This window comes from Pomacea canaliculata, linkage group LG7 (assembly GCF_003073045.1).
Source record: "Pomacea canaliculata isolate SZHN2017 linkage group LG7, ASM307304v1, whole genome shotgun sequence".
In the NCBI taxonomy this organism is placed as follows: Eukaryota; Metazoa; Mollusca; class Gastropoda; order Architaenioglossa; family Ampullariidae; genus Pomacea; species Pomacea canaliculata.
Window position 1 is genome coordinate 13,549,446 of NC_037596.1, and position 24,188 is coordinate 13,573,633.

At 38.9% G+C, this 24,188-nt stretch overlaps 6 protein-coding genes across 7 annotated transcripts; 5 read left to right on the top strand and 1 right to left on the bottom strand.

Annotated features, from left to right (window-relative positions):
* Window positions 1-919: 919 nt before the first annotated feature.
* Window positions 920-4,271, bottom strand: LOC112568302 (ependymin-related protein 1-like). The gene is made up of 7 exons (XM_025245542.1): window positions 4,163-4,271; window positions 3,432-3,605; window positions 2,866-2,979; window positions 2,412-2,499; window positions 1,906-2,082; window positions 1,472-1,569; window positions 920-1,182 (listed from the first exon to the last, which is right to left on the bottom strand). Exons 2-7 carry the CDS (start codon window positions 3,582-3,584, stop codon window positions 1,132-1,134), a joined length of 681 nt encoding a protein of 226 aa, XP_025101327.1. The 5' UTR covers window positions 3,585-3,605; window positions 4,163-4,271; the 3' UTR covers window positions 920-1,131.
* A 3,227-nt stretch (window positions 4,272-7,498) lies between these two features.
* On the top strand, window positions 7,499-9,881 carry LOC112568236 (trigger factor-like). The gene is made up of 2 exons (XM_025245436.1): window positions 7,499-7,624; window positions 9,435-9,881. The coding sequence occupies exons 1-2, from the start codon at window positions 7,567-7,569 to the stop codon at window positions 9,698-9,700; spliced, it is 324 nt and encodes a 107-aa protein (XP_025101221.1). The 5' UTR covers window positions 7,499-7,566; the 3' UTR covers window positions 9,701-9,881.
* A 2,296-nt stretch (window positions 9,882-12,177) lies between these two features.
* LOC112568364 (trigger factor-like) lies at window positions 12,178-13,439 on the top strand. Its single transcript, XM_025245642.1, has 2 exons — window positions 12,178-12,328; window positions 12,980-13,439. Exons 1-2 carry the CDS (start codon window positions 12,271-12,273, stop codon window positions 13,279-13,281), a joined length of 360 nt encoding a protein of 119 aa, XP_025101427.1. The 5' UTR covers window positions 12,178-12,270; the 3' UTR covers window positions 13,282-13,439.
* Window positions 13,440-15,214: 1,775 nt separating this feature from the next.
* On the top strand, window positions 15,215-16,877 carry LOC112569553 (probable DNA-directed RNA polymerase subunit delta). Its single transcript, XM_025247364.1, has 2 exons — window positions 15,215-15,460; window positions 16,395-16,877. Exons 1-2 carry the CDS (start codon window positions 15,403-15,405, stop codon window positions 16,745-16,747), a joined length of 411 nt encoding a protein of 136 aa, XP_025103149.1. The 5' UTR covers window positions 15,215-15,402; the 3' UTR covers window positions 16,748-16,877.
* Window positions 16,878-18,559: 1,682 nt separating this feature from the next.
* On the top strand, window positions 18,560-19,920 carry LOC112568561 (phosphopantothenoylcysteine decarboxylase subunit VHS3-like). Its single transcript, XM_025245891.1, has 2 exons — window positions 18,560-18,749; window positions 19,467-19,920. The coding sequence occupies exons 1-2, from the start codon at window positions 18,692-18,694 to the stop codon at window positions 19,814-19,816; spliced, it is 408 nt and encodes a 135-aa protein (XP_025101676.1). The 5' UTR covers window positions 18,560-18,691; the 3' UTR covers window positions 19,817-19,920.
* Window positions 19,921-22,560: 2,640 nt separating this feature from the next.
* Window positions 22,561-23,847, top strand: LOC112569181. Of its 2 annotated transcripts, XM_025246907.1 has the most exons (3): window positions 22,561-22,691; window positions 23,098-23,202; window positions 23,287-23,847. In XM_025246907.1, exons 1-3 carry the CDS (start codon window positions 22,634-22,636, stop codon window positions 23,730-23,732), a joined length of 609 nt encoding a protein of 202 aa, XP_025102692.1. In that variant the 5' UTR covers window positions 22,561-22,633; the 3' UTR covers window positions 23,733-23,847. The 2 variants fall into 2 exon arrangements, with proteins under 2 accessions (XP_025102692.1, XP_025102691.1); XM_025246906.1 differs by having other exon boundaries at window positions 23,098-23,847.
* The last annotated feature ends 341 nt before the right edge of the window (window positions 23,848-24,188 follow it).

The following is a 24,188-nucleotide window of genomic DNA, read 5'->3' on the forward strand; positions in this document are numbered from 1 at the left end:
TCAAGTTCTCAAAAAAATGTATTTAGATATCATTAGAATTTAGATATCAGTGTGTGTTTGTGTGTGTGCATGCGTGCAAAGGTGTGGGTCGTTTAGATGACTCACGAATGTAGCTTTTATGGTCAAATTAAATGAACCCTCGTATCCGACTAATAAGTGTCTGGTTTTTTTTTTCCACTCGGATGTAGGAGTAATTAATTTCCAGGACGTACTAAGTGTACTCAGAAGTCTTTTATTCATTTTTATTTTTTTTTTTCATATATTTTTAAGTAGCTGTATCTAGACTTTTGAACGGAGTAAGTGTGCAGCGTGAATAGATGTTACATGAGTGCACAGTGTTTTCAAAACAATTTGTTATTTGCCAGCCAGGTACACTGATTTTCTGGGGTTGATTTCTGCTGGTAGTTCTTCTAGTTGTGACTGTATTGTCAACTTTTATTGTGACTATATGGAGGTGGTAGCCATGTAGTGAAACACGCGCTCACTTTCCGCTGCTCATATTTCGGAAATAACAGACCTCGCTCTTTGCAGACTTGTACCGAGTAAAGAAAAATATTTCCTGGGAAATTATCTTTCTTGCAAAAAAAAAAAATTTAAATCTTCCTTGAAGACGCTTTCAAGTCATTTATGTAATAATTTGTAGACTATATTGAAAGTTTTTTTCGCAAGAGGAGAAGTGATATGTAATGATCTTTTGCCATAATTTTAGTGTGACTTTTAACAGATATATAATTTTTTCATGCAAACTTCTGTATGGAAGAATGTGTTTTCACATGCACATACGCATCACTGACACACACACACAAAATAAATAACAATTATGATAGAGACCAACACCAGGTCAGATACTGTAACCTGAATGAATAACTTGCACATACAAAACATTCTCTCATGTAAATTACGATCAAAGACAAGTAAATTGAAATAATTCATTTATTACACCTTGAAAATGTAAACACTACTCAGCGGCTTAGAATAATAGGAAATAGGAGTTGGAGGTCGGGTATAAGGTCCGGATGGACACAAAAGACTAAAAGCTAAAAGCTGCTAACCATTGAAGAAAACGCCAGTGGAATGTCGGAGGAATTTCATTTCTGGGTGTCAGTCGGGTTGATGGTAGCAGGGTCCTTCTTAAGGGAGGAAGAAGCTGTTGGAGACAACACTGGCCGAGCGTCGTCGACTCTGTCAAAGGACCGAAGAATGAACATTCGCTGACCGGTATGCACTAGTCTACATGATTTATTTCATCTCATTGTTTCTTTGGGGATACAATAATTTACTTGTGTAAAAATGTGTAGTTTGAGTCATGTTATACTTCATTTACATCAAAGTTAATTTAATGACCTTAACATTATGCAAGGGAAAGTGTGGTGTGGTGTGTGTGTGTGTTGGTGGGTGAGTGTGTTGGTGTGGCTGGGTGTGTGGGCGTGACGTCACAAATAATTTAGATGATAATATTTACTGCCCTGACCTCTGGAGCGCCTTGACACTCTGGCGGCACGTTGAAGACAGAAGCGTCGGAGATGCCGGGCCTGATGTTCACATATCCTGCCACAAGCAGCAGCGGCACTGGCACGATTGTCAATGAGAATCATCATCAATCAATCAATCGTCAATCAATCATCAATCATCATCATTATCATCATCAACGGCATTGATGCACAGCGAAAATGTGTTTAAGGTCAAAGGTAAAGGTAAAAAGTAAATTTGTGTGATAGTGCGTGATCATCAGCATCATCGATCGTGATCGTCCGTGACCATTATTCCTTTGTCATCATCATCATTCAGTCATAATCACTTCGTCCGTTTCGTTGTTGGATTTATTTTCAAGACTGAATCATCCACTCACCCGCTTACAAGTCTACTTGTTGTACTACCTTTTGGCGTGTCCACTCACTCACTCACCTCCGTTTAAAGGTCCAGAGATTACCAAGGAGATCGGTGCACAATCGTCGTCAGCCGTGGTAGTGATAACGATTTCCAGTGGACCCTTGTCCGTGTCTTCTTTAAGCAGGTAAGCTCCAGCATAGAGAGGGTTGTCAGTCGTGCCGTATGAGACGATGCCCATCTTCTCAGCTTCATCTGAAGGAAGGACAAAAGCAGGGCATGAAACACAACTGTCTTTTTAATCCTTACACTTCTACCCCTCGATACAATCATCTTCCTACCAAAGATACTGGGTACAAAGTAGCAGGAAAGGGTTAATATTTGATACAAATACAGGGGAGTTATGTAGTTTATCTTCCACCGTTTCCTTCTTTCTCAATTTATCACACATAAAATATAACCGCACATTACAACAGGAAACACAACTGCGAGAGGTAAGATAGTAGCGTTCTGTGGAGAAAGAAGATAAGGTCAAAGGATCAAGTTTAAAGAACTTTCGATTTACAAAAAAACACATGACATACCAGGAACACAATGTCGTGGAAAACGTTCTGAGTTCACTTCTACACTGCAGTCTCCCGATCGCAAATTCTTTTTGTAAATCTTTGCGCCCTGACCAAAATAATCACAGAAATATATAAAGCATCCAGAGTCATTAAAGTGTACAGCTTCTTTTTTTATAGTCATAAATCACATAATATTGGATGAAAAAACAATAGGCATTTGCTTGAAGTTGTTAATTCAATGGTTGGACTTTCAGTGACATCAGTAGACAGAAGTTTGAACAAAATAACAACAGCACTGTGTTCTGTCAAACAGCAGAAAATTTAATTAAATAAATTCTGACTCATACTAGTGTTAACGTATGAAAGGAGATATCTGAAAATACGAGGAAGAAGTCTGAGGTAAGTAAGAGTCGGTGCAGTCCCCTTATACACAGTGTTACGTCCCCTTCTGACTTTCCTACTTCATACTTACAGTTTCTGTGTACAGCTGCAACACAAAGGACTCGCTGGTTCCACTCGGAGTTGTGTCGTTGACAAACATCGCAAAACGATTGTTGGTGTAGTCGTAGAAGATATAGCTGATGTTCTGAACGATTGCGGAAAGCAAAAATATTCTTAATCTTTTCGTTTCCTTTATGATCACGTCAACAACAACAACAATACTAATAATTAGCCAACACGCAGACGAGCTTAATACGCTTTACAAAGGCATCACAATCAGGCAATCATACAAACATACATACACACTGAACATGAGAGGAGAGGGTGTAGAAAGCAACAGTCCTGGTAAACCACTGGACTTACTCGCTTTTTTCATTAAGAGTTTACCAAATTTTTTGCCAGATTTGTTTTTAAATTTTATATTGTGGGAATATTTCTTACAAATAAAGACTAGCCAAACACACACATATATATAATAAAAAAATATATTCATTGCGCCGATTACGAGGAAATAACAATGGGAGTCCATTGACTAACCAAATGATGACATGTAGGACATGAAGGGTTAAAACTCAATGAAAGAAGTAAACCGCTTACCTTAAAGAGACCGTCAACACCACCGACAGTGGTTTTAGTCACGCTGGACAACACTCCCTCAAACTGATCAAGAGAGCAGCAATATTTGGTCTGACCTTTTGTTGACACCACCAGGACCAGGACGATCAACCCGCAAACTGAGAACATCTTCATTTCCGCTGGTGATACGAAAGTCTGAAAGGTATTAAGCACTTTGACAATCTGTGGATCAAACTTTGTTTGTGTTAAAGACAATGAAGATAATAAAAACAATAAATATAAAGAGATATAAAGGTGCGGAAAACTGAAAGCTGTTTGAATATTGGAAACTGCACACTTACAATAAGCTTATTAAAAAAAATACAGAAAGTAATAGTATTTTAAATATTTTTTTAAATTTTGCTAAAAGATTTCGTAGCCTTGTAGTCAGGGCTATCATTTAAAGCAGTAGACTCATCTGAATGTTTACAACTATTTAAACTAACAGCTACAAATGAACTGGAACTAAAAGAACAAAACATAAATACAAACAAACCGAGGACAAGAAGCAAACAAAACACAAGCTTGTCACTGCAACAGTTTTAGAAGATTATCTATATAAAAATAAATGAATTAAAGAGTATTTTCCTAACAGTAGTGTGGTTAGGACATCATAAAAGTTATAATAATTCAACATAAGTCTGAGAACAAATACGCGATTAGTTATGATGGGGTCCAGATGAATCACTCAGACATCTGTCTTCCGGTCATACCTCTCTCCTGTGTGCTTCCAAGACTTCTCTTCAGAATTGCCGCAGGACTGATGTTTGGACCTTTTCGCTTTTTTGAAGTTGGCCGTACACTAAAGATATTTAGTTTCAGTAGACATTATATACATATGTATTCGCATTCATCACACATTACCTACGCAATAAAGACACTGTAGTACAGGTGATGGTGAGATGTGATCAGCATCATTCATTCACCCCCTTCTTCAACCTCCCTTCCCCACTTTCTTTACAGTGGTGGCTGCTCTACTTGCTGACTAAGTGTAAAACATCAGTCCCCCTTCCCAAGCTACTCTCTTCATGGCGGGGGATCATGTCATCTAGTCTCCGAAAAGTAATGACATCCAAACCTGCTGCTGTGTTGTGGATGCAGCTTTCCAACTCCATATCAAGATCAGGATACGTGTGTCAGAAGCTAAAACGTTTTCAGGAAAATAACAAATGTTTTTCTTTTATTGTTCTATTTGCTCCCCGGGGATACAAACGCGGGAGGCAACAAACAATTTTTGTTATTTTTAGTAACTTTTAAGTGGAAATAATGAGCCTGTGCTTGATACAGGCCGGGCTGTAACTTTTGCAACTAAACAAAATATTTGCTGATTTTTTTTTCAACACGCGAGACACCTGTAATAACAATGTTTGTATGTGTGAAATGTTATTTCTGCAGTGCGTTTATTTGAAATACTTATTCGATCACCTTCCCTTTACTTATCCGATGTAATCATTCCGAACGTTGTAATGTTTTTGTTTTATATACAATACATCAATGATGAATCCAGAAAAACATTACATTGTACTAAACAGTAATATGGACAGTCCACACATTATGACAAAATTACAGATGTTTTATTAAATATATTTTTCTTTGATTATTACTAGCATGTATGGTTAAAGAAGGCAGGCAAGTAAATTTGAGAAGTTAGATGTTAGAAATTAGAAACCCAAGTCATCTCGAGGCCAGCATTTTTTTACGACTGTGAGATGTGAGATGTTAGAGACCCTAGTCATTTTTGAGGACGGTGCCCTTCTTTTTCCCTTTGCTCCATCATCTTTACCAGCCTCTAAGGAATGAAGTACATATATCACCGTAAGTCAGCTGGAAGAAGTATTCTGCGTTCTACAGGTATCGAACCGACTATTGTTCGGGTTTGAACTACGGTTGAGCTAACCACTCGATTTTCCAATTATAAATTTATAAACGGACAGTAGTTGAAACCAGAATCAATAAAGTTTTTTTTTTTAGTTCACTATTTATCCTAATATTATCTATGTCTCAGTTTTCTGTTACTTTATTTATCAGCCTCTTTCCTGCTTAGCAGCCAGAGGTATAGATAGGCAAAAGACAAACACCTAAAAGAATCAAAAGTAAGAATTTATAAAATTGATCGAAGTTACTCTCAGCTCTTATTCTTGTTATTTGGTTCCTCTTTGCGTTTTTCTGTATTTGATTTTATTCTTCGTTTAGTAATTTCTTTTATTCTTTTATAGTTCATGTTCATATGTTGTTTGTTTTCCTGTCCCTCGTATGCTGTCCATGTTTCGTTTTTATTTTTAAGTGCTAAGAGCGTGCTCCTTAGGTGTGTGAGTATGTGTTATGCAAATTTTGCATTTGTTATTATAAAGAGGCATTAGCTATCCACCTAGCAACAGCTAGGTTACTGTGCACTTGGTATTTAAATATAATTAAATATATTCTTCTACCTCTCCAGCCGCATCATAGCCGACAACAAACAGCTTGGCTAAGGACGTGACAAGATACGCACCCTTCTATGTAAACAGCTTGTTTACAGATTTTTATTATTTACGGTCTCTTTATTAACGAACTGTAGAGATAGAAAATTTGCAAAACACCTGCAATTCTTTGGCGCCTGCGTGGTGAGCGGATAGTTATCAGTGACAGACAAAATGTGGCAAAGCATTAACCTTTCTGACATACCCTCCCAACAACAAGGTCTTTGTGTTAATGAACAAGCTCGGGAAAACAAAGTTGATAATATTGACTGCCGCACCTGCGCTGTTGGCAAAAAAGAGAGAGAGAGAAATCAAATAAAAACTCGCTGTTGGAAGCATGAAGGTATGATCTGATTACGTTTTTCATTTAGTCTTCTGAGGCTAATGGCTTGTTTTGCAGAAAAAGCAGACTGACATCAAGGTCTGTGGTGGTGGTGGTGGTGGTGGTGGTGGGGACTGGGGTGTGTCGGGATGTTGCTGATGTAAAGCTGGGGAATATATATTCAATGGAGGAGGGTGGGGAAACGAGGAAAGGGTGGTGAAAATTAATGTCGTATTTAATTACTGCAGTTTCATTTTTTTTTATGATCGACTCTCTACTCTTGTAATTATTAGACTTTTGTTTCACATCTCAACGAGGGCGTTGTTCTAACGTAGTTCTTTGCTTGTTTGCTTTGTTTGTTTTGTTTATTTTTATTTACTTTATTTATTTTTAGTTTATTATGTTTATCAAGATGATGATTATTCCCCAAACACATAACGAATATCCTCATCATGAATACTTGCGTGTAGCAAGATTCCATCACCATTACATCTTTTATCCAAAGCACTCATACTTACAGATCATCATTAACTTTTAGTTTTCAAAAACAAAAACAAAACAAGTTTTCTTATGATAACTTTTTCCTACTCAAGAAAAATGTGGTGGAGATTATGCTTAGTTCATCAGAAACAAACGCGGAATTTTTCTAGAACTTACAAACTGGATGAATATTCAGGAACAGAAATTTTCGATAAATGTAGTTTTCATTTATTTCATAATCCGAGAATGACAGACATCATAAAAATCAAAACTAAGAATTGCAATTCACATGTTGCCCTTTGGTTTTATTTCCATTTGGTTATTTTGCTTTCAATGAAAATAAACAAATATTTTTGTAGTCTAATGCTTGCTTGAAAACACATTTTTTACAATAAATAATTCGTTTTTTCACCTTTGCTCTAACCTTACCCTAGGATGTTTCGTGGCGATGATTTAGTAGCTGGATGAAAAGATTGAAGCATGGTGGACAAGTTATTCCGATATTTTCACCGTCGATTCTCGCTGTTTTGATGTATGAGGATTCGCCAATAGAAATATTGTTATCTGATATATTTTATAAGACCAATGATCTACAGTGTGGTGTCGGTTACACGCTGGAGGATCAGCCTCAGGTAGATAGCCATCTCAAGCTCATCTGGAATAACGAATATCGCTCTGTCTTGCTGCCATCAAGATGTCAAAGAGCCTACCATGCGACTGGCTGCTACTCCGGCAAATTTGTGACAAATAGACATAGATGTATAAAACAAGGTGTGAGATTTCCTTGAGCTTTACTCTGAATTCTGAGCTCTTTTGAGTGTACAGAGTATTTGCACCTAGAAGAGAAAAACGAATCATGAAGACCTGCATCGTTCTGGTTATCGTCTGCATCGCCATAGACTCGATAGTCACCGGTGAGTTTGTCTTCATTAGTTACAATAAGCTCGACGGTGTTTGGGTAAGAATATACAGTGATACCTCGGTTCTCGAACATAATTCGTTCCGGGAGGACGGTCGAGAACAAATTGTTCGAGAAACGAAGCAATGAAACCCATAGGAAATAATGGAAACTCGTTCCAAGCCCAGAAAATGCCTATTCTGGCTAATTTGTATATAATATGTAGAAAAACATGAGTCTCAACAAGAAATAAGAAATAAAGTGTATTTATTAAAACAAAAAAAAATAAATAAAATGTACTGTACAGTACAGTCTGTACCTCTACAAACTTTATGGCAGGAGGGAATGAATGTGGAGGGAGGAGGGAAGGGGGATGGTTATTGTATTGAAGGGAGTCCTCTTCAATAAAAAGAGGTAACTATATCAGAATCTTGCTCTGCAGTTTGCTTGTCTGATTTCTTTACGGAGAGTGGACATAACTTGTCATTAAAATGTTAACTGCTATGTTGTTCAACAAAATTTGCGATTTCTGCTTTGTGGGATTAATGAACGCCATTCGGCTCAACTCGTTTATTTGTTCGATTCCAAGACAAATTTGAATTTCTGGTCGAATACCGATTTGGTCGAAAACCAAGGCGTTCGAGAACCGAGGTATCACTGTATATGTATACATGTATAGGTAAGTCATGTTATGACTGAACCGAGTTTAAACTGGGATCAGAAAATTCCAGTTTCATATTCCTTGCTAGTGTGCTTCCAAGGAGAACTTAATGTATTGAAATTTGTACAATGTATGTTCTGATTAAGAAATATTAGGGGATGTTTCGACACACTAGAACACATTTAAATATGTGAATTGATGTGATATTTTGATTACAGAAAAGTGTTCAGAAGAAAGAACACACTTGATGGCTTCTTACATTCCTCCATCTATCTCTCGTGATCTTGAGTGTTTTACCTCAGCGTATTGTTTTTCGTTCTTTATTTACCAGTCCATTTCTTTACATTGTCTATTATTATATTTTTTTTTTACTGCGGTTTTATTTGTTCCAGTAGAGAGATAAAGCCAGCGCGCGTAATCGTAGTCGTATCCTAAGCGTAACATTTGCGTGAGAGGTCAGGTCACGAGTTCAATGCCCGCTGAGCTGCTATTCCTTCGTTTGTTTGGCCAGAAGAGCGAGAAGTTTCTCATTTTTGACAAATAATATGTTTTAAAGATAATAGAGTTATATGTCCCACTAGTGCAAAAGGTCTTATATATTTTTTTCAATATTACTTATAAGAATTGAGATGGCTTTCTAGCCGGTTGTCGAGCGTGGTGTTGGAGCTTTGTGTTCTTCTGGTCAGCTGCACAACCCATTCCTAATTTTGAACACATTCTAGCCTTAAATCTGTTTAGATAAACAATTTTACTTAATCACAATGCACAATACATTTTAAAAACTTTAAAACTAAAATTGTTTTAAATAAGAAAAAATGCCCCGCTTTAACAAGACTTTCTGTCCTGACAATACAACCAATCTAAGTGAGATGGAAGCTATGTTTTTCTCCGACAAAACACAGTACATAATTAATGGTTTTATGTGCTTTCACTAATAAAAAGTGCAATGGCTTACATATGATGTCATTAAGTTTATTCGTTACCACGTTAACAAGTCTACGTATCCACAACAATTTTAGTTCTGAAAGTTTAATCAACTCGATTAGAAAACATTCGATTAGTCTGACATCAGTAGGAGTTTATGAAGCATGTAGAAAATTCCTGACAACTTTTATTTGCTGATGAGGGTCTAACGGTAATCATTACCAATTTGTTTGCTAATTAGGTTACATACTCCCCAAGAGGACCGCTGAAGAAGTTGAGACGAACCGTCGAGAGGTGGAAGCAGTCGCAGGGAATCTCTTGCACGCCAAGCGAGACCTGGAAGTTGATAGCGGCGTCATGGCCAAAAGGGGCCTTTTCGGTTTTGGTGACGACGACGACGACGACGACGATGATGATGATGATGATTTTGATGATGATTTTGATGATGATTTTGATGATGATTTTGATGATGGCAAGAAAAAGCGCAAAGAGGCGATATTTGCTTGAGGCTATATTTAAAGACGGGGTATGGTGGTATTTCTTGCTGAACTTTGTGCACTGCAAAGGAAGAATTGTTTTTCAATGAAAATTCTGTCTGGTAACTTTCGCTGAAGCTAAGCAAGCTGAGACTGCTCCGTACAACGCCATCAACATACGATGAACGAAATAAACTTATTTAAAAACATCACCCGTTGAGTCAAAATTTTTTGTGGCTTGAAAAAGATGTGAAATGTTAAATAAAGCAAAAACAAATAAAGATTGCTCAAAGTCATCCTTTTAAAAAAATATTTGAAATGCTGACTTCAAACACAAATAATCAGTTTTTTTTAATCTTCGCTTAGGAAGTTTAACAAATCTGAGTTGCTGATATGACAGTGGCTAAAAGAGTCAACCTCGTGATGTGTCCAGAATTTCTGTCTGACATTTTTGGACAAGAAACGACTGACATCTGCCATCCACACACACACGCACGCACCCACGCACACAAACACACACATACACACGCTAAATTAGTGATGATGTAAAAAAAACAAAACGAAAGGATCAGTGTCAGCTGGGAGTTCCACCCCGTTGAAACAGGGATCTGATCCTCCTCTACCTATTAGCCATGTTTTGACAACAGAAAATCTATACCGTTCCGCATGACTGCTCATGACTTCTCCACAATCATTACTCGACAGCCACAAGCCACATGAAGGCCTGGTAATGTGAAGCTTGGCCACGACCTGGAATATTGCGCTAAATTAAAATTATTATTATATTTTTGCTTTTTGCACACATTTGAAAGAAAATATTTTATCAACTCTTATTGAAGAAAAGGTTAAAAGGTCTTGCCCAAACCCTTTTTTAAGCCGTTCGGGAGTGAGGTGTTGCACATGAGGTGTTTTATCTTTCCTAGGGGCCACATGTCTCTCCGCTTTCCCTTCCCTAACTCTCCATGGTACCCGACAGTTGGGTTGACTGGGGAGGTGGGACCCAGGGCTTGGAAGCCACTCTGCTATGCCCACCCCACTCCACCCTTCAACACACACACGCTGTTTGTGAACTTCTTGTCAACAAAGATGGCACGATATGTTGACAAAGGTTTATCGAGTTTCATCGCATCATCTCTTTGACTCATCGCATGCTTCAAAAGCAACACTCGTGCTTTTGTCATGTTGACAACTCAGCATGGAAGCGCTTCAGGCAGAAGATGACAGTAACGCATTTAGGAAACTAAAATTGATAATCGGATGTTGTTATTTTTCGTCAAAACAAAGACCTCGTGTTCCAAACTACTTGCCTTTCCCTAACGCTCTATTTTACTATTTATTATTACTAGCACGTCACAGTAATATTTTGTTCTATTCTTCCATCGATAAAAACTGATTTCTTTCGTTTTACTGTTGTCTTAATAAAGCTGCTTTCACACTGTTAGCCAGAGTTGGGTTGCATGTGACGTTTTGCTAAGTCTTAAATCGCCGTCGCTCTCACTAAGTCGACTTAGCTAAGTTTGGTCTCACGAACTTGCCATTTAAGACCGACAGCTACAGACGCCTTTTCATGTCCTCACAAGCGAACAAACCAACAGCATTTTTTGGAAATTAAACAAAACACCTCTAGGCTTAACTTCCAAGACTAACCCAGTCAAGGATATATATATATGTGAGTTGCCAAACTATCAGCAATTGATCAATATTCGGTAAAACATGCCAATAAATATTTTACCGAAAAATTTAAAAATTCAATATTTTATTTAATTTATTACATCCAATCAAATTCTTTAGCTTGTGTACGTAATCTACTCGAATTACAGATGTGAAAGAAATACGATTTCAGCAAAGCATTTGATTCAAATACTCTTTCTCTTTTTTTCTGTTGCTGTATGCTTCTCTTTCTCTCTCTTTCTCTCTCTCTCTCAAGTCCATTAACGTTGTCCTTAAATATTTCAATACGATGGCCTGTTTCTAAGAGCGAGCAACAATATTCTGGTTAAGAAATGGCTCAGATGTTTCTGAAGATGTTACTTTAGAGCCGTCCTATGAGATCTGCAGAGCTTAATTTTAAAAACTATTACTAGTTATATATTCTGAAAAAACTGCATAAGCATACAGTTGAAATGAATATGTACACTGACTACACTTTTTGACAAGTGGTTAGCGCATGCAAGTGTAAACGGACTTTCTCTGGCCACTCCGAAAACATCGTTGGCATATTATTCGGATGAATGGACTCATGTCTGGTACAGGTGTTTCCTGTTATTCCTGTTACAATGAACGCTCACGTCTCGATATAATTAGTCTAGGGCTCATATGCTGCGAGCTGATCCTAGGTTTTGATAAAACCCCAGGAACAACAATCTACACCACAGGTCAATGGGATTGTACTTTGAAGATAACAATCTAACCATACAAGAGCAAACCTATCTTACTGTGCTTCTGACGCCAGTTGCCCGCGGGTGTTTATTATTTTATAATTTTTTTGAATAAATCAGAGACAATTTGAAAAGTATAAAAAGGTGAGAGAAAGTCCTCATAGCTTCATACCGAGTCCCAGATTCTTCTGACAGGTAGAAAATCTTCTCAACACAAGCCAACATGAAGGTTTGCATCCTTTTCGTGGTCGTCTGCATCGCACTGGTGACGGCGAAGTCCAGTAAGTACAGTTATATTGAATCATATTGCCAGGACTTAATAGACTAACATTTTTCATCGGATTTTAAGTAGGGTGGTAAGAGGGTTATAACCTGGACTTGACAACCAGTTTCAGACAGAATCTTTGTATTTCTGCTTTACAGACATTTGTGGTCTCTAAGTTTGCTTGAGTGCCACATTTTCCAAATAGGATTAAGGGAAACCTTCCTTTGTAGGACTTGTTTCACTCACAGAAATGTGAGGTACTCTCCCATCCTAGGCCGCAGTGATGAAGCGAGGTAAAGCATTGCCCCGGGGACAACATGAGGCAGAGTGCAGACACCACGGGAATTGCTTTATCTTACTTTTATTTTACCCTAGGGTATCTTTACCACTGCTTTATTCCCATAGTCCCATGGTCAAAGATTCCATTGGTCAATCAAGGTCTTCATGAACATCATTACACTTGTTTTTATTGTTAATGACTGTTCTTGTTTGTACTATAAAAAGAAGGTTGAGTCTATAAATCCTGCTTTTGCCTTTCTATGTAAGTACAATTCTGACTGCAGACATGTCCGATTCTGGATTCTACGAGGCACCAGTGATAGAAATATAAATTTGTGTGCGTGCCTGCGTGCGTGCGTGCGTGCGTGTGTGTGTTGTTGTTGTTTAGTTCCAGAGATGGTTGCTGCAAAGCGTTCAGAGATAAGCCGTCGAGAGGCATTACCAGCGGCCAAACCAGATTTGCATGACCAAAAGCGCAGGGGCTTAGATCTCGACGACGATGATGTCGACGATGATGTCGACGATGATGTCGACGACGATGATGTCGACGATGATGTCGACGACGATGATGTCGACGACGATGATGTCGACGATGATGTCGACGATGATCTTGACGATGATGTCGACGATGATCTTGACGATGATTTCGATGATTATCTTGACGACCTGCTGGACGACAAAAAGCGCTGAGATTCTGCAATCGGCTGCTGCCGGGTCATGCTGACCTTTAACCTTTGTGCACAACAATGGAGGAGCAATTTGTGTGTAAACATTCGGTCGTGGCTCCACGCTTTCAAATATGCGTCATAAACAAAACCGAATAAATAAACTATTAATGTGTCGATAAAGCATTTGTGTTTTTTGTTTAATTCAAATCCTTTACAACAGCTGTGTGTTTGCTGTTTATATTAGAGGCAAACTTATTGCCCTTTGCTCACGTTAAAAAGGGTCCGGGAGGGAGAGGAGTGTTTATCGTCGAATGGGCAACATACCTTGATCACATGCAGAAAAAAACCCAGCGTGCTCGAGACGAGATCTGAACCCAGAACAGCTATTAATGGTTCTGAACATGCAGACACATTGTATGTTTCCGTTCTACTTTGTTTTTATATTTACTATCATTTGTAACTACCCAGGGTACCTGGCCTCGCCTCCAGGTCGATGTCTGCTACTCAACTATGAAATCAACTCACACTTTCCAATCTTTCTCCCTTGCTCGCCCTCCCTTTATGCACTTCCCTCACCCCTCTGTGTCATCTGTTACATCTAGAATGACAACGTCTGTTATTCTTAATAATCTAAAGCTTTATCGTGAAACGGATCTGATCCACCTCTACCTACTAGCAATGTTTTGACATCAGAAAATCGATACCGTTCCGCATGACTGCTCATGACTTCTGCACAATCATTACTCGACAGCGACAAGCCACATTAAGGCCTGGTAATGTGAAGCTTGGCCACGACCTGGAATATTGCGCAAAATTAAAATTATTATTATTATATTTTTGCTTTTTTGCACACATTTGAAAGAAAATATTTTATCAACTCTTATTGAAAAAAAAAGGTTTAAAAGGTCTTGCCGTAACCCTTGAAGCCGTTTGCGAGTGAGGTGTTAGAGATGAGGTCCTTTTTCTTTCATCGGGGCCACATGTCTCTCCCCTTTCCCTTCCCCTAACCCTCCATGGAACCAGACAGTTGGGTTAACTGGGGAGGAGGGACGCAGGGCTTGGAAGCCACTTTGCTATGAGCCTCCCACCCCATCCTTCAACACACACGCACAGTTGATGAACTTCTTGTCAACAAGGAGGGTAGGATATGTTCACAAAGGTTATCGAGTTTCATTGAAAGGCTATCGGTACATCGCATCATCTCTTTCACTCATCGCATGCTTCAAAAGTAACTCTCGTGCTTTTGTCATGTTGACAACTCAGCATGGAAGCGCTTCAGGCAGAAGATGACAGTAACGCATTTAGAAAACAAATCGGATGTTGTTATTTTTAGTCAAAACAAAGACCTCGTGTTCCAAACTACTTGCTTTTCCCTAATTCTCTATTTTACTATTTATTATTACTAGCACGTCACAGTAATATTTTGTACTATTCTTTCATCGATAAAAACTGAGTTCTTGCGTTTTACTGTTGTCTTAATAAAGTGTATTAACGTTGTCCTTAAACATTTCAATACGATGGCCTGTTTATAAGAGCGAGCAACTATATTCTGGTTAAGAAATGGCTCAGATGTTTTTGAAGATATTCTTTAAGAGCCGTCCTATCAGATATCTGCAGTGCTTAATTTTAAAAACTATTACTAATTATATATTCTGATAAAATTTCATAAACATATACTTGAAATGAATATGTACACTGACTTCACTTTTTGACAAGTGCTTAGCGCATGCAAACGTAAACAGACTTTCTCTGGCCACTTCGAAAACATTGTTGGAATATTATTCGGATGAATGGACTCATGCCTGGTACAGGTGTTTCCTGTTATTAATGTTATAATGAACGCTCACGTCTCGATATACTTAGTCTAGGGCTCATATGCTGGAACTGATCCTAGGTTTTAATAAAACCCCAGCAACAACAATCTACACCACAGGTCAATTGGATTGCACTTCCAAGATCACAATCTAAACTAACAAGAGAAAGCCTTCTGACGCCAGATGCCTGTGGATGTTTATTATGTAATAACTTTTTTTAATAAATCAGAGATAATTAAAAAAGTATAAAAAGGTGAGAAAAAGTCCTTTACGATTCATACCGAGTCCCAGATTCTTCTGACAGGTAGAAAATCTCAACACAAGCCAACATGAAGGTTTGCATCCTTTTGGTTGTCGTCTGCATCGCAATGGTGACGGTGAAGTCCGGTAAGTACAGTTATATTGAATCATATTGCCAGGACTTAATAGACTAACATTTTTCATCGGATGATTTTAAGTAGGCTGGTAAGAGGGTTATAACCTTATAAGAGGGTTATATAGTCATAGAGCAGGGGTGGGCAATTAATTTTCCCAAGGGGCCGCATGAGAAATTGGAATGTTTTTAGAGGGCAGGACTAATATAGTTAACTCAGTTTTACCCAATACTGTATATGTAGTATATATACTGGTGGGCGGGTCATCGGGCAGGCCGGTCAGAGACAGGAGGCGGGCCGAATCCGGCCCGCGGGCCGGCCTTTGCCCAGGTCTGTCATAGAGGGTTATATATAGCCTGGACTTGACTACCAGTTTCAAAGCTTTCAGACAGAATCTTTGTATTTCTGCTTTACAGACATTTGTGGTCTCTAAGTTTACTTGAGTGCCACATTTTCCAAATAGGAATAAGGAAAACCTTCCTTTGTAGGACTTGTTTCACTCACCGTAGTTTGAGGTACACTCCCATCCTGGGCCGCAGTGATCAAGCGAGGTAAAGCATTGCCCCGGGGACAACATGAGGCAAATGGTGAACAGGTGTCTTGTGAAGCAGAGTGCAGACACCACGGGCATTGCTTTCTGTTACTTTTATTTTACCCTAAGGTACCTTTACCACTGCTTTATTCCCATAGTCCCATGGTAAAAGATACCAATGGTCAATCAAGGTCTTCATGAACATCATTACACTTGTTTATTGTTAATGACTGTTCTTGTTGTACTATAAAAAGAAGGTTGAGTCTATAAATCCTGCTTTTGCCTTTCTATGTAAGTACAACTCTGACTTCAGACATGTCCGATTCTGGATTCTAAGAGTGATGGAAGTATAAATTTGTGTGTGCGTGCGTGCGTGTGTGTTGTTGTTGTTGTTGTTGTTGTTGTTGTTGTTTAGTTCCAGAGATGGTTGCTGCAAAGCGTTCAGAGATAAGCCGTCGAGAGGCATTACCAGCGGCCAAACCAGATTTGCATGACCAAAAGCGAAGGGGTGTTGATGACGACGACTATGGTCCTGAAGATTATCCTATCTATGATGATGACGATGATACTGACGATGATACTGGCGATGATCTTGAAGAGCATTTCGATGATGAACTTGAAGAGGATTTCGTTTATGGTCTTGACGAGTATTTCGATTATGGTCTTGACGAGGATCTTCACAAGGATCCTGACGATGATCCTGACGATGTTCCTGATGATGATCTTTACGAGGATCCTGACGACCTGCTGTACGGCAAAAAGAGCTGAGATGCTGTAATCGGCTTCTGCCGCGTCATGCTGACCTTTAACCTTTGTGCACAACAATGGAGGAGCGATTTGTGTGTAAACATTCGGTCGTGGCTCCATGCTTTTAAATATGCGTCATAAACAAAGCCGAATAAATAAATTATTAATGTGTCAATAAAGCATTTGTGTTTTTTGTTTAATTTTTGTTAAATTTCAAACAACTAGAACTGCACGCGCATTACCCACAGAAGCCACAGACGCACTGCTACATTATTATTATTATTATTTTTATTATTATTATTATTATTATTATTATTATTATTATTATTATTATTATGTGGAAGTTCCAGCCAATGAGACACTAACAGCCATACGAAATTGCTGCAAAAAAAATAAAATAAAATAAAATAAAAGCCTCAAATTCCATATGCAGTTCTATAAAAGAATGCAGTGAAATAACTACCTAAAAATTACCAAAGGCTTTAATTACGAAGAAATCTTCTCTCGTTTAGTGAAAATAATATATTAACTACATAATAAGTTTTCTTGACAGGCTTTATGACACTCGTTTGCGTACAGCTGTCTCATTTGTCCCATTCTAAGATTCCACATAGTTGCCCTTCCAAAGTAATCATGGCTATATCACAGCCAAGCTGCCGGCCCTGTAAACAGATGTCACATCCAGAGAAAAAAAAAGGTGTTCGAGATGAGATCTGAACACAGGAGAGATCTGAACAGTTTCCGCGCTGTTAACATACAGACACAAGGTGTGTTTCCAGTTTCTCGAACAATACGGTTATCTGTGGAACAAATTACAAAAGTGAAGGGGAAACGTGCGCTAAATAAAAGTAGTAGTAGCAGTTGTTGTTGTTGTGAGCTTTGAGCCTCCGACCCCACCCCACCCTCCAACACACACACACACACTGTTGATGAACTTCTTGTCAACAAGGAGGGTAGGATATGCTCACAAAGGTTATCGAGTTTTATTGAAAGGCTATCGGTACATCGCATCATCTCTTTGACTCATCGCATGCTTCAAAAGTAACTCTCGTTCCTTTGTCATGTTGACAGCTCAGCATGGAAGCGCTTCATGCAGAAGATGACAATATCACATTTAGAAAACTAAAATTGATTATCGGATGTTGTTATTTTTTGTCAAAACAAAGACCTCGTGTTCCAAACTACTTGCTTTTCCCTGATGCTCTATTTTACTATTTATTATTACTAGCAAGACACAGTAATATTTTGTACTATTCTTTCATCGATAAAAACTGAGTTCTTGCGTTTTACTGTTGTCTTAATAAAGTCTATTAAAGCTGTCCTTAAATATTTCAATACGATGGCCTGTTTATAAGAGCGAGCAACTATATTCTGGTTAAGAAATGGCTCAGATGTTTCTGAAGATGTTACTTAAGAGTCGTCCTATCAGATCTGCAGTGCTTAATTTTAAAAACTATTACTAATTATATATTCTGATAAAATTTCATAAACATATACTTGAAATGAATATGTACACTGACTACACTTTTTGACAAGTGGCTAGCGCATTCAAGTGTAAACAGACTTTTTCTGGCCACTCCGAAAACATTGTTGAAATATTATTCGGATGAATGAACTCATGCCTGGTGCAGGTGTTTCCTGTTATTCCTGTTACAATAAACGCTCACTTCACGATATAATTAGTCTAGGGCTCATATGCTCCAACTGATCCTAGGTTTTGATAAAACCCTAGGAACAACAATCTGCACCACAGGGTCAATTGGATTGTACTTCCAACTTCCAAGATCACAATCTCCACTAACAAGACTAAGCCGGCTGCCTGCGGATGTTTATTATTTTATAATTTTTTTTGAATAAATCAGAGACTATTTGAAAAGTATGAAAAGGTGAGAGAAAGTCCTCATAGCTTCATACCGAGCCGCAGATTCTTCTGACAGGTAGAAAATCTTCTCAAAACAAGCCAACATGAAGGTTTGCATCCTTTTCGTTGTCGTCTGCATCGCACTGGTGACGGCGAAGTCCAGTAAGTAGAGTTACATTGAATCATATTGCCAGGACTTAATAGACTAATTTTTAATCGGATGATTTTAAGTAGGCTGGTAAGAGGGTTATAACCTTATAAGAGGGTTATAAGAGGGTTATATAGTCATAGAGGGTTATAGCCTGGACTTGACTACCAGTTTCAAAGCTTTCAGACAGAATCTTTGTATTTCTGCTTTACAAACATTTGTGGTCTCTAAGTTTGCTTGAGTGCCACATTTTCCAAATAGGAATAAGGAAAACCTTCCTTTGTAGGACTTGTTTCACTCACAGAAATGTGAGGTACTCTCCCATCCTGGGCCGCAGTGATGAAGCAAGGTAAAGCATTGCCCCGGGACAACATGAGGCTAAAGGCGGACACGTGTCTTGTGAAGCAGGGTACAGACACCCCGGGCATTGCTTTATCTTACTTTTATTTTAATCGAGCTTGACGACTGCTTTATTCCCATGGTCCCATGGTCAAAGATTCCAGTGGTCAATCAAGGTCTTTATGAACATCATTACACTTGTTTTTATTTTTAATGACTGCTCCAGTTTGTACTTACAAAAAGAAGGTTGAGTCTATAAATCCTGCTTTAGCCTTTCTATGTAAGTACAATTCTGACAACAGACATGTCCGATTCTGTATTCTAAGAGGTAGCAGTGATGGAAGTATAAATTTGTGTGTGTGCGTGCGTGCGCGCGTGTTGTTGTTGTTTAGTTCCAGACATGGTTGCTGCAAAGCGTTCAGAGATAAGTCGTCGAGAGGCATTACCAGCGGCCAAACCAGATTTGCATGACCAAAAGCGCAGGGGTGTTGATGACGACGACTATGGTCCTAAAGATGATCCTTTCGATGATCCTGACGATGATCCTGACGATGATACTGACGGTAATCCTGAAGAGTATTTCGATAATGATCTTGACGAGGATTTCGATGATGATCTTGACGAGGATCTTGACAAGGATCCTGACGAGGATCCTGATGATGATCTTGACGAAAATCCTGACGACCTGTTGCACGCTAAAAAGCGCTGTGATGCTGTAGCGGGCGTCTGGGTTTGTGTATAACAATGGAGGAGCAATTTGTGAGTAAACATTCGGTCCTGGCTCCACGCTTTCAAATATGCGTCAAAAACAAAACCGAAGAAATAAATTATTAATGTGTGAATAAAGCATTTGTGTTTTTCTGTTTAATTCAAATCCTTTACAACAGCTGTGTGGGCAACATGGTTTGATCACATGCAGAAAAAAACTACCCTTTCTCGAGACGAGATCTGAACCACGTTGTTTACATGCAGACACAATGTGTGTTTCCGTTCTACTTTGCTTTTATATTTATTATCAGTTGTAACTACCCAGGGTACCTGGCCTCGCCTCCAGGTCGATGTCTGCTACTCAACGTGGAAATAAACTCACACTTTCCAATCTTTCTCGCTTGCCACCCTCCCTCTATGCACCTCCCTCACCCCTCTGTGTCATCTGTTACATCTAGAATGACAACGTCTGTTATTTCTAATTGTCTAGAGCTTTAACGTGTAACGGAGAAAACAGAAACTAAAATCGCAAAAAGCATCAAAAAAGAAACATTCTCTGGTGAAATACACACCATATAACATTTTCCCTGACCTAGACATATATTCCAGAAATTGCTAATTATTATCTCTTCTATTATCTGGTGTCAGTAAACTTCGGTGGGATTTTATTGTAAGTGGAGATCGCTGGATCAAGGTTACAAACTTATTCAATAATAAAATAGAATGCGGTCAGAATAAGCAGAAAACAAGCAAACGACGTCCGTCTTCCTTTTTTCTGCATTCAGGTGTTCACATCTTTTTATGTTTTAATTGCCGTCACATAGACAAATACATTTTTTGTGATATGTTTAACATTGGAACATATGTACGTTGATCATCATATTTTAAACCTAAAGCCAGAACATGGCAAACCACCATAAACACAAGTGAACTTAAGATTATTAAACTACAGAAATACACTGATGACATGGATAATTACTTTTGGCATTACTTACCAAGCAAAGTGCACTTAATGGTGTCCCCACCACAGTTGCCGACAACGTGAATAACCCATTGAAGTCTGCGAGTTTTGTAATTAAATGTCGGACAACTAGAACTGCACGCGCACTGCCCACAGAAGCCACAGACGCACTGCTACATCGATGACAAATATTGATAACAATTATTATGTGGAAGTTCCAGCCAATGAGACACTAATAGCAGTAGGTCGACAAAAATAAAAGCCTCAAACACCATCTGTGGTTCTATAAAAGAATGCAGAGAAATAACAATTCTTCTCTCGTTTTGTGAAAATAATATGTATACTAGGTAGTACATTTGTTTGACAGTCTTTATGACACTCGTTTGCGGACAGCTGTCTCTTTTGTCCGATGTCTTTTGATTGCAGGTCAAAGACCAAACTGAATGGATGCCAAGTGCGAATCGAGTACTTTGCTGGCGGATAATTAATTAATGGAAAGGTTTTTGAGGCTGAAATTTACGTATTAGTTTTATATCGCATATATCTACTGATATTTAAAAAAACGAAAGCCGTTCAGGTTGATCTTTAATGTCAAAAGTGGATGAAATGAAAGCTGAATATCAGATGATCCCTTTTACATTGTTTGCCTGTAGTCGCAAGTACGAGTTTTGTGTCTATCAACAATATATAACTAATATTTGGCAGGAAAGGTCCAGCAGATGAAAAAGCCGCGGTTCAAAATTAGAAGTCATTGTTTGAACAGCAAACTCATTTCTGATGCAACTTGGTATTTTTCATCTATTGCTTTAGTTACGATATACTAAAACTCACATGAGGAGGATTTCACCTATTTGCCCTTCCAAAGTAACCGTGGCTATATCACAGCCAGGCTGCCGGCCCTGTGAAACAGATGTCACATCCAGAGAAAGAAACAACAACAATGTGTTCGAGATGAATTCTGAACACAGGAGAGCTCTGAACAGTTACCGAGTTTTTAATATACAGACACAAGGTGTTTCCAGTCTACTTTGTTTTTATTCTACAATCATTCGTAATTAAGCAGATGGTGAACCTGTCCGCGCCCCGAGGTTGATTTTTGCTTTTCAGAGTGGAAATAAAACTTTTATTCTTCTTACTGCCGAAAATGAGTCTTTTTTTCTAAGTTCTTTCCTTAGTATTTACTTACAGCATAGTGATCATTTTTAACAAATTTTTTTTTTTTTTTTTTTATTAATCCTACCGAAGTCGTGACTATTCCTTCTCGTCAAGACTCTAAAGGTTTCTTCGCGCTGAATTGTAAGAATTCAAACTAAACCAGATTAATGAATGTTAAATACTACTGGTCAAGTACCTGCGCCAGGACATTTTGTAGAATAAAGATGTGTCAACGTAAAAGGTGATGTTGATGCCGACGAAGTATCGCGCTTCTGTAGAAAAAATATTTTCCTTACCCACGAAAGGAACCAATAAAGATGTAAAATTTTTCACTAATCTTTACGACCAGCTACATTTGCGCAGACTGTCAGAAGTTCCGTGGTTCTGACACGGCAGAACAGTTTAATAAAAATTTCGTATGAACAGTTTCTAATGATATTGCTAGCTGAAAATATTTTCAAGAAGACTACCGCAACAGCAGTTTATTCAAAGGGTTCAATTAATAAGCACACGCTTGGTCGTAATTAAATAAAAATAGAAAGATCAAAAGTAACACGATACCTGTATATGTTGCACTGTTTCCTTTGTTAAACGGGTGTTTATTGATTGGATGATTTTCTCGCAGATAGGAGACTAATTAAAAAAAAAAGTATAAAAAGGTCGGTTGAGTCTTTGAGCTTCATTCTGAATCCGGAGGTCTTCTGACTGGTACAGAAAATTAGTGAAAACTGAAACATGAAGGTTTGTGTTATTCTGGTTGTCGTCGGCATAGCCATGACGAGTGCGGAATACGGTAAGAACTTTACTTTGAGTTTAGTTGAATTGTTCTGGTGGTCGGGAAGATTTGATACCTAGAGCACCTAACAGCGTTCGCCACAACGACCTTTGCTAAAGGCCAGCATAAAGGTTCTTCGTGATAAGCTCTGTTCATTGTTCTACGTTTGCCATACAGGTTTTTCTAAAGAAATCCCATTTGGCTGGTTTATTTCTGTTTTCTCCGTTCATACTAAAGATTTTTTTTTACTTGTCAGAGTTGTTATCATTGCATATACTTCTGACACTGAAGTTTGTTGTTCTTGAGGTTTGTTGCTATTGAGTACAGTAAGGTCATTGTCGACTGTGAGGTGAATGTTTGAAATACGTCTACCGATGGAGAGAGTATATTCTTTATGAAGAATTCCTTTTGGTGTGTTCAAAAGATCGTAGGGAGGCCTCTTCAGGTGTGGACTGGGCAGCCAAAGAACGCAGAGAAGCCTCTTCAGGTATGGACTGGGCAGCCAAAGAACGCAGAGAAGCCTCTCCAGGCTTTGACTGGTTAACCAAAGAACGCAGAGAAGCCTCTCCAGGCTTTGACTGGTTAACCAAAGAACGCAGAGAAGCCTCTCCAGGGTGGTACCCGGTCGCCAAAGAACGCAGAGAAGCCTCTCCAGGTTGGTACCCGGTCGCCAAAGAACGCCGAGAAGCCTCTCCAGGTTGGTACCGGTCGCCAAAGAACGCAGAGAAGCCTCTCCAGGGTGGTACCCGGTCGCCAAAGAACGCCGAGAAGCCTCTCCAGGGTGGTACCCGGTCGCCAAAGAACGCAGAGAAGCCTCTCCAGGGTGGTACCCGGTCGCCAAAGAACGCAGAGAAGCCTCTCCAGGGTGGTACCCGGTCGCCAAAGAACGCAGAGAAGCCTCTCCAGGGTGGTACCCGGTGGCCAAGGAACGAAGAGAAGCCTCTCCAGGCTGGGGACCATAGGCCTCCGAAAGGCACAGGCTTGTTGGTGTTGAAAAATGCAACAGTTAGCCTGCATGCAAAGTATTCCACTTCACATGAAGGCTCTTTTCTAGATTAAAAAAAAATCAGTCGTAAAGTTGCTAAATGTAGACAATCCCCTTCTCCTCTCGACTCGAAAAGTAACAATGTCATTGAAAAATCCAGTAAACAAATCAATAAAAGTGACAGACCTGTATGATTTGTGAATTACATTTTTTGTGAGATTCTGTGTGAGCAGTGGCGTAGGAACAGGGGACAGGGCAAGGGGGACAGCCATCCCCTCAAAAAAGATACTAAAGAGGCAAGAATGTGAATGTCGTTGACTGTCAGCATGAAGTTTGCCCTACCTCCTCCTCTCCACAAAGCTGAGCATCTTCCTACGCCACTGGTGAGTGTGAGATGTGAGCAGTCTGGTGAAGGGACAAGAAAAAGATTTTAATTACACTATAGTTTCTGCAAAGCCAGTGTTTCATTGAGACAAATGTTTATCTGGCATATGTATCATATCGAATTAATATAAACATTCACATTATTT

Bases quoted from the DNA above. Each gene is read 5' to 3' on its own strand.
- LOC112569181 (XM_025246906.1), top strand. From the start codon at position 22,634: ATGAAGGTTTGTGTTATTCTGGTTGTCGTCGGCATAGCCATGACGAGT. The intron at 22,692-23,097 runs GTAAGAACTTTA...TGTGTTCAAAAG, and splicing joins CATGACGAGTGCGGAATACG to ATCGTAGGGAGGCCTCTTCA.
- LOC112568236 (XM_025245436.1), top strand. From the start codon at position 7,567: ATGAAGACCTGCATCGTTCTGGTTATCGTCTGCATCGCCATAGACTCG. The intron at 7,625-9,434 runs GTGAGTTTGTCT...TTTGCTAATTAG, and splicing joins CATAGACTCGATAGTCACCG to GTTACATACTCCCCAAGAGG.
- LOC112568364 (XM_025245642.1), top strand. From the start codon at position 12,271: ATGAAGGTTTGCATCCTTTTCGTGGTCGTCTGCATCGCACTGGTGACG. The intron at 12,329-12,979 runs GTAAGTACAGTT...GTTGTTGTTTAG, and splicing joins ACTGGTGACGGCGAAGTCCA to TTCCAGAGATGGTTGCTGCA.
- LOC112568302 (XM_025245542.1), bottom strand. From the start codon at position 3,584: ATGAAGATGTTCTCAGTTTGCGGGTTGATCGTCCTGGTCCTGGTGGTG. The intron at 2,083-2,411 runs GTATGTCATGTG...TCCTTCCTTCAG, and splicing joins TCCACGACATTGTGTTCCTG to ATGAAGCTGAGAAGATGGGC. The intron at 1,570-1,905 runs GTGAGTGAGTGA...CAATCGTGCCAG, and splicing joins CTCTGGACCTTTAAACGGAG to TGCCGCTGCTGCTTGTGGCA.
- LOC112568561 (XM_025245891.1), top strand. From the start codon at position 18,692: ATGAAGGTTTGCATCCTTTTCGTTGTCGTCTGCATCGCACTGGTGACG. The intron at 18,750-19,466 runs GTAAGTAGAGTT...GTTGTTGTTTAG, and splicing joins ACTGGTGACGGCGAAGTCCA to TTCCAGACATGGTTGCTGCA.
- LOC112569553 (XM_025247364.1), top strand. From the start codon at position 15,403: ATGAAGGTTTGCATCCTTTTGGTTGTCGTCTGCATCGCAATGGTGACG. The intron at 15,461-16,394 runs GTAAGTACAGTT...GTTGTTGTTTAG, and splicing joins AATGGTGACGGTGAAGTCCG to TTCCAGAGATGGTTGCTGCA.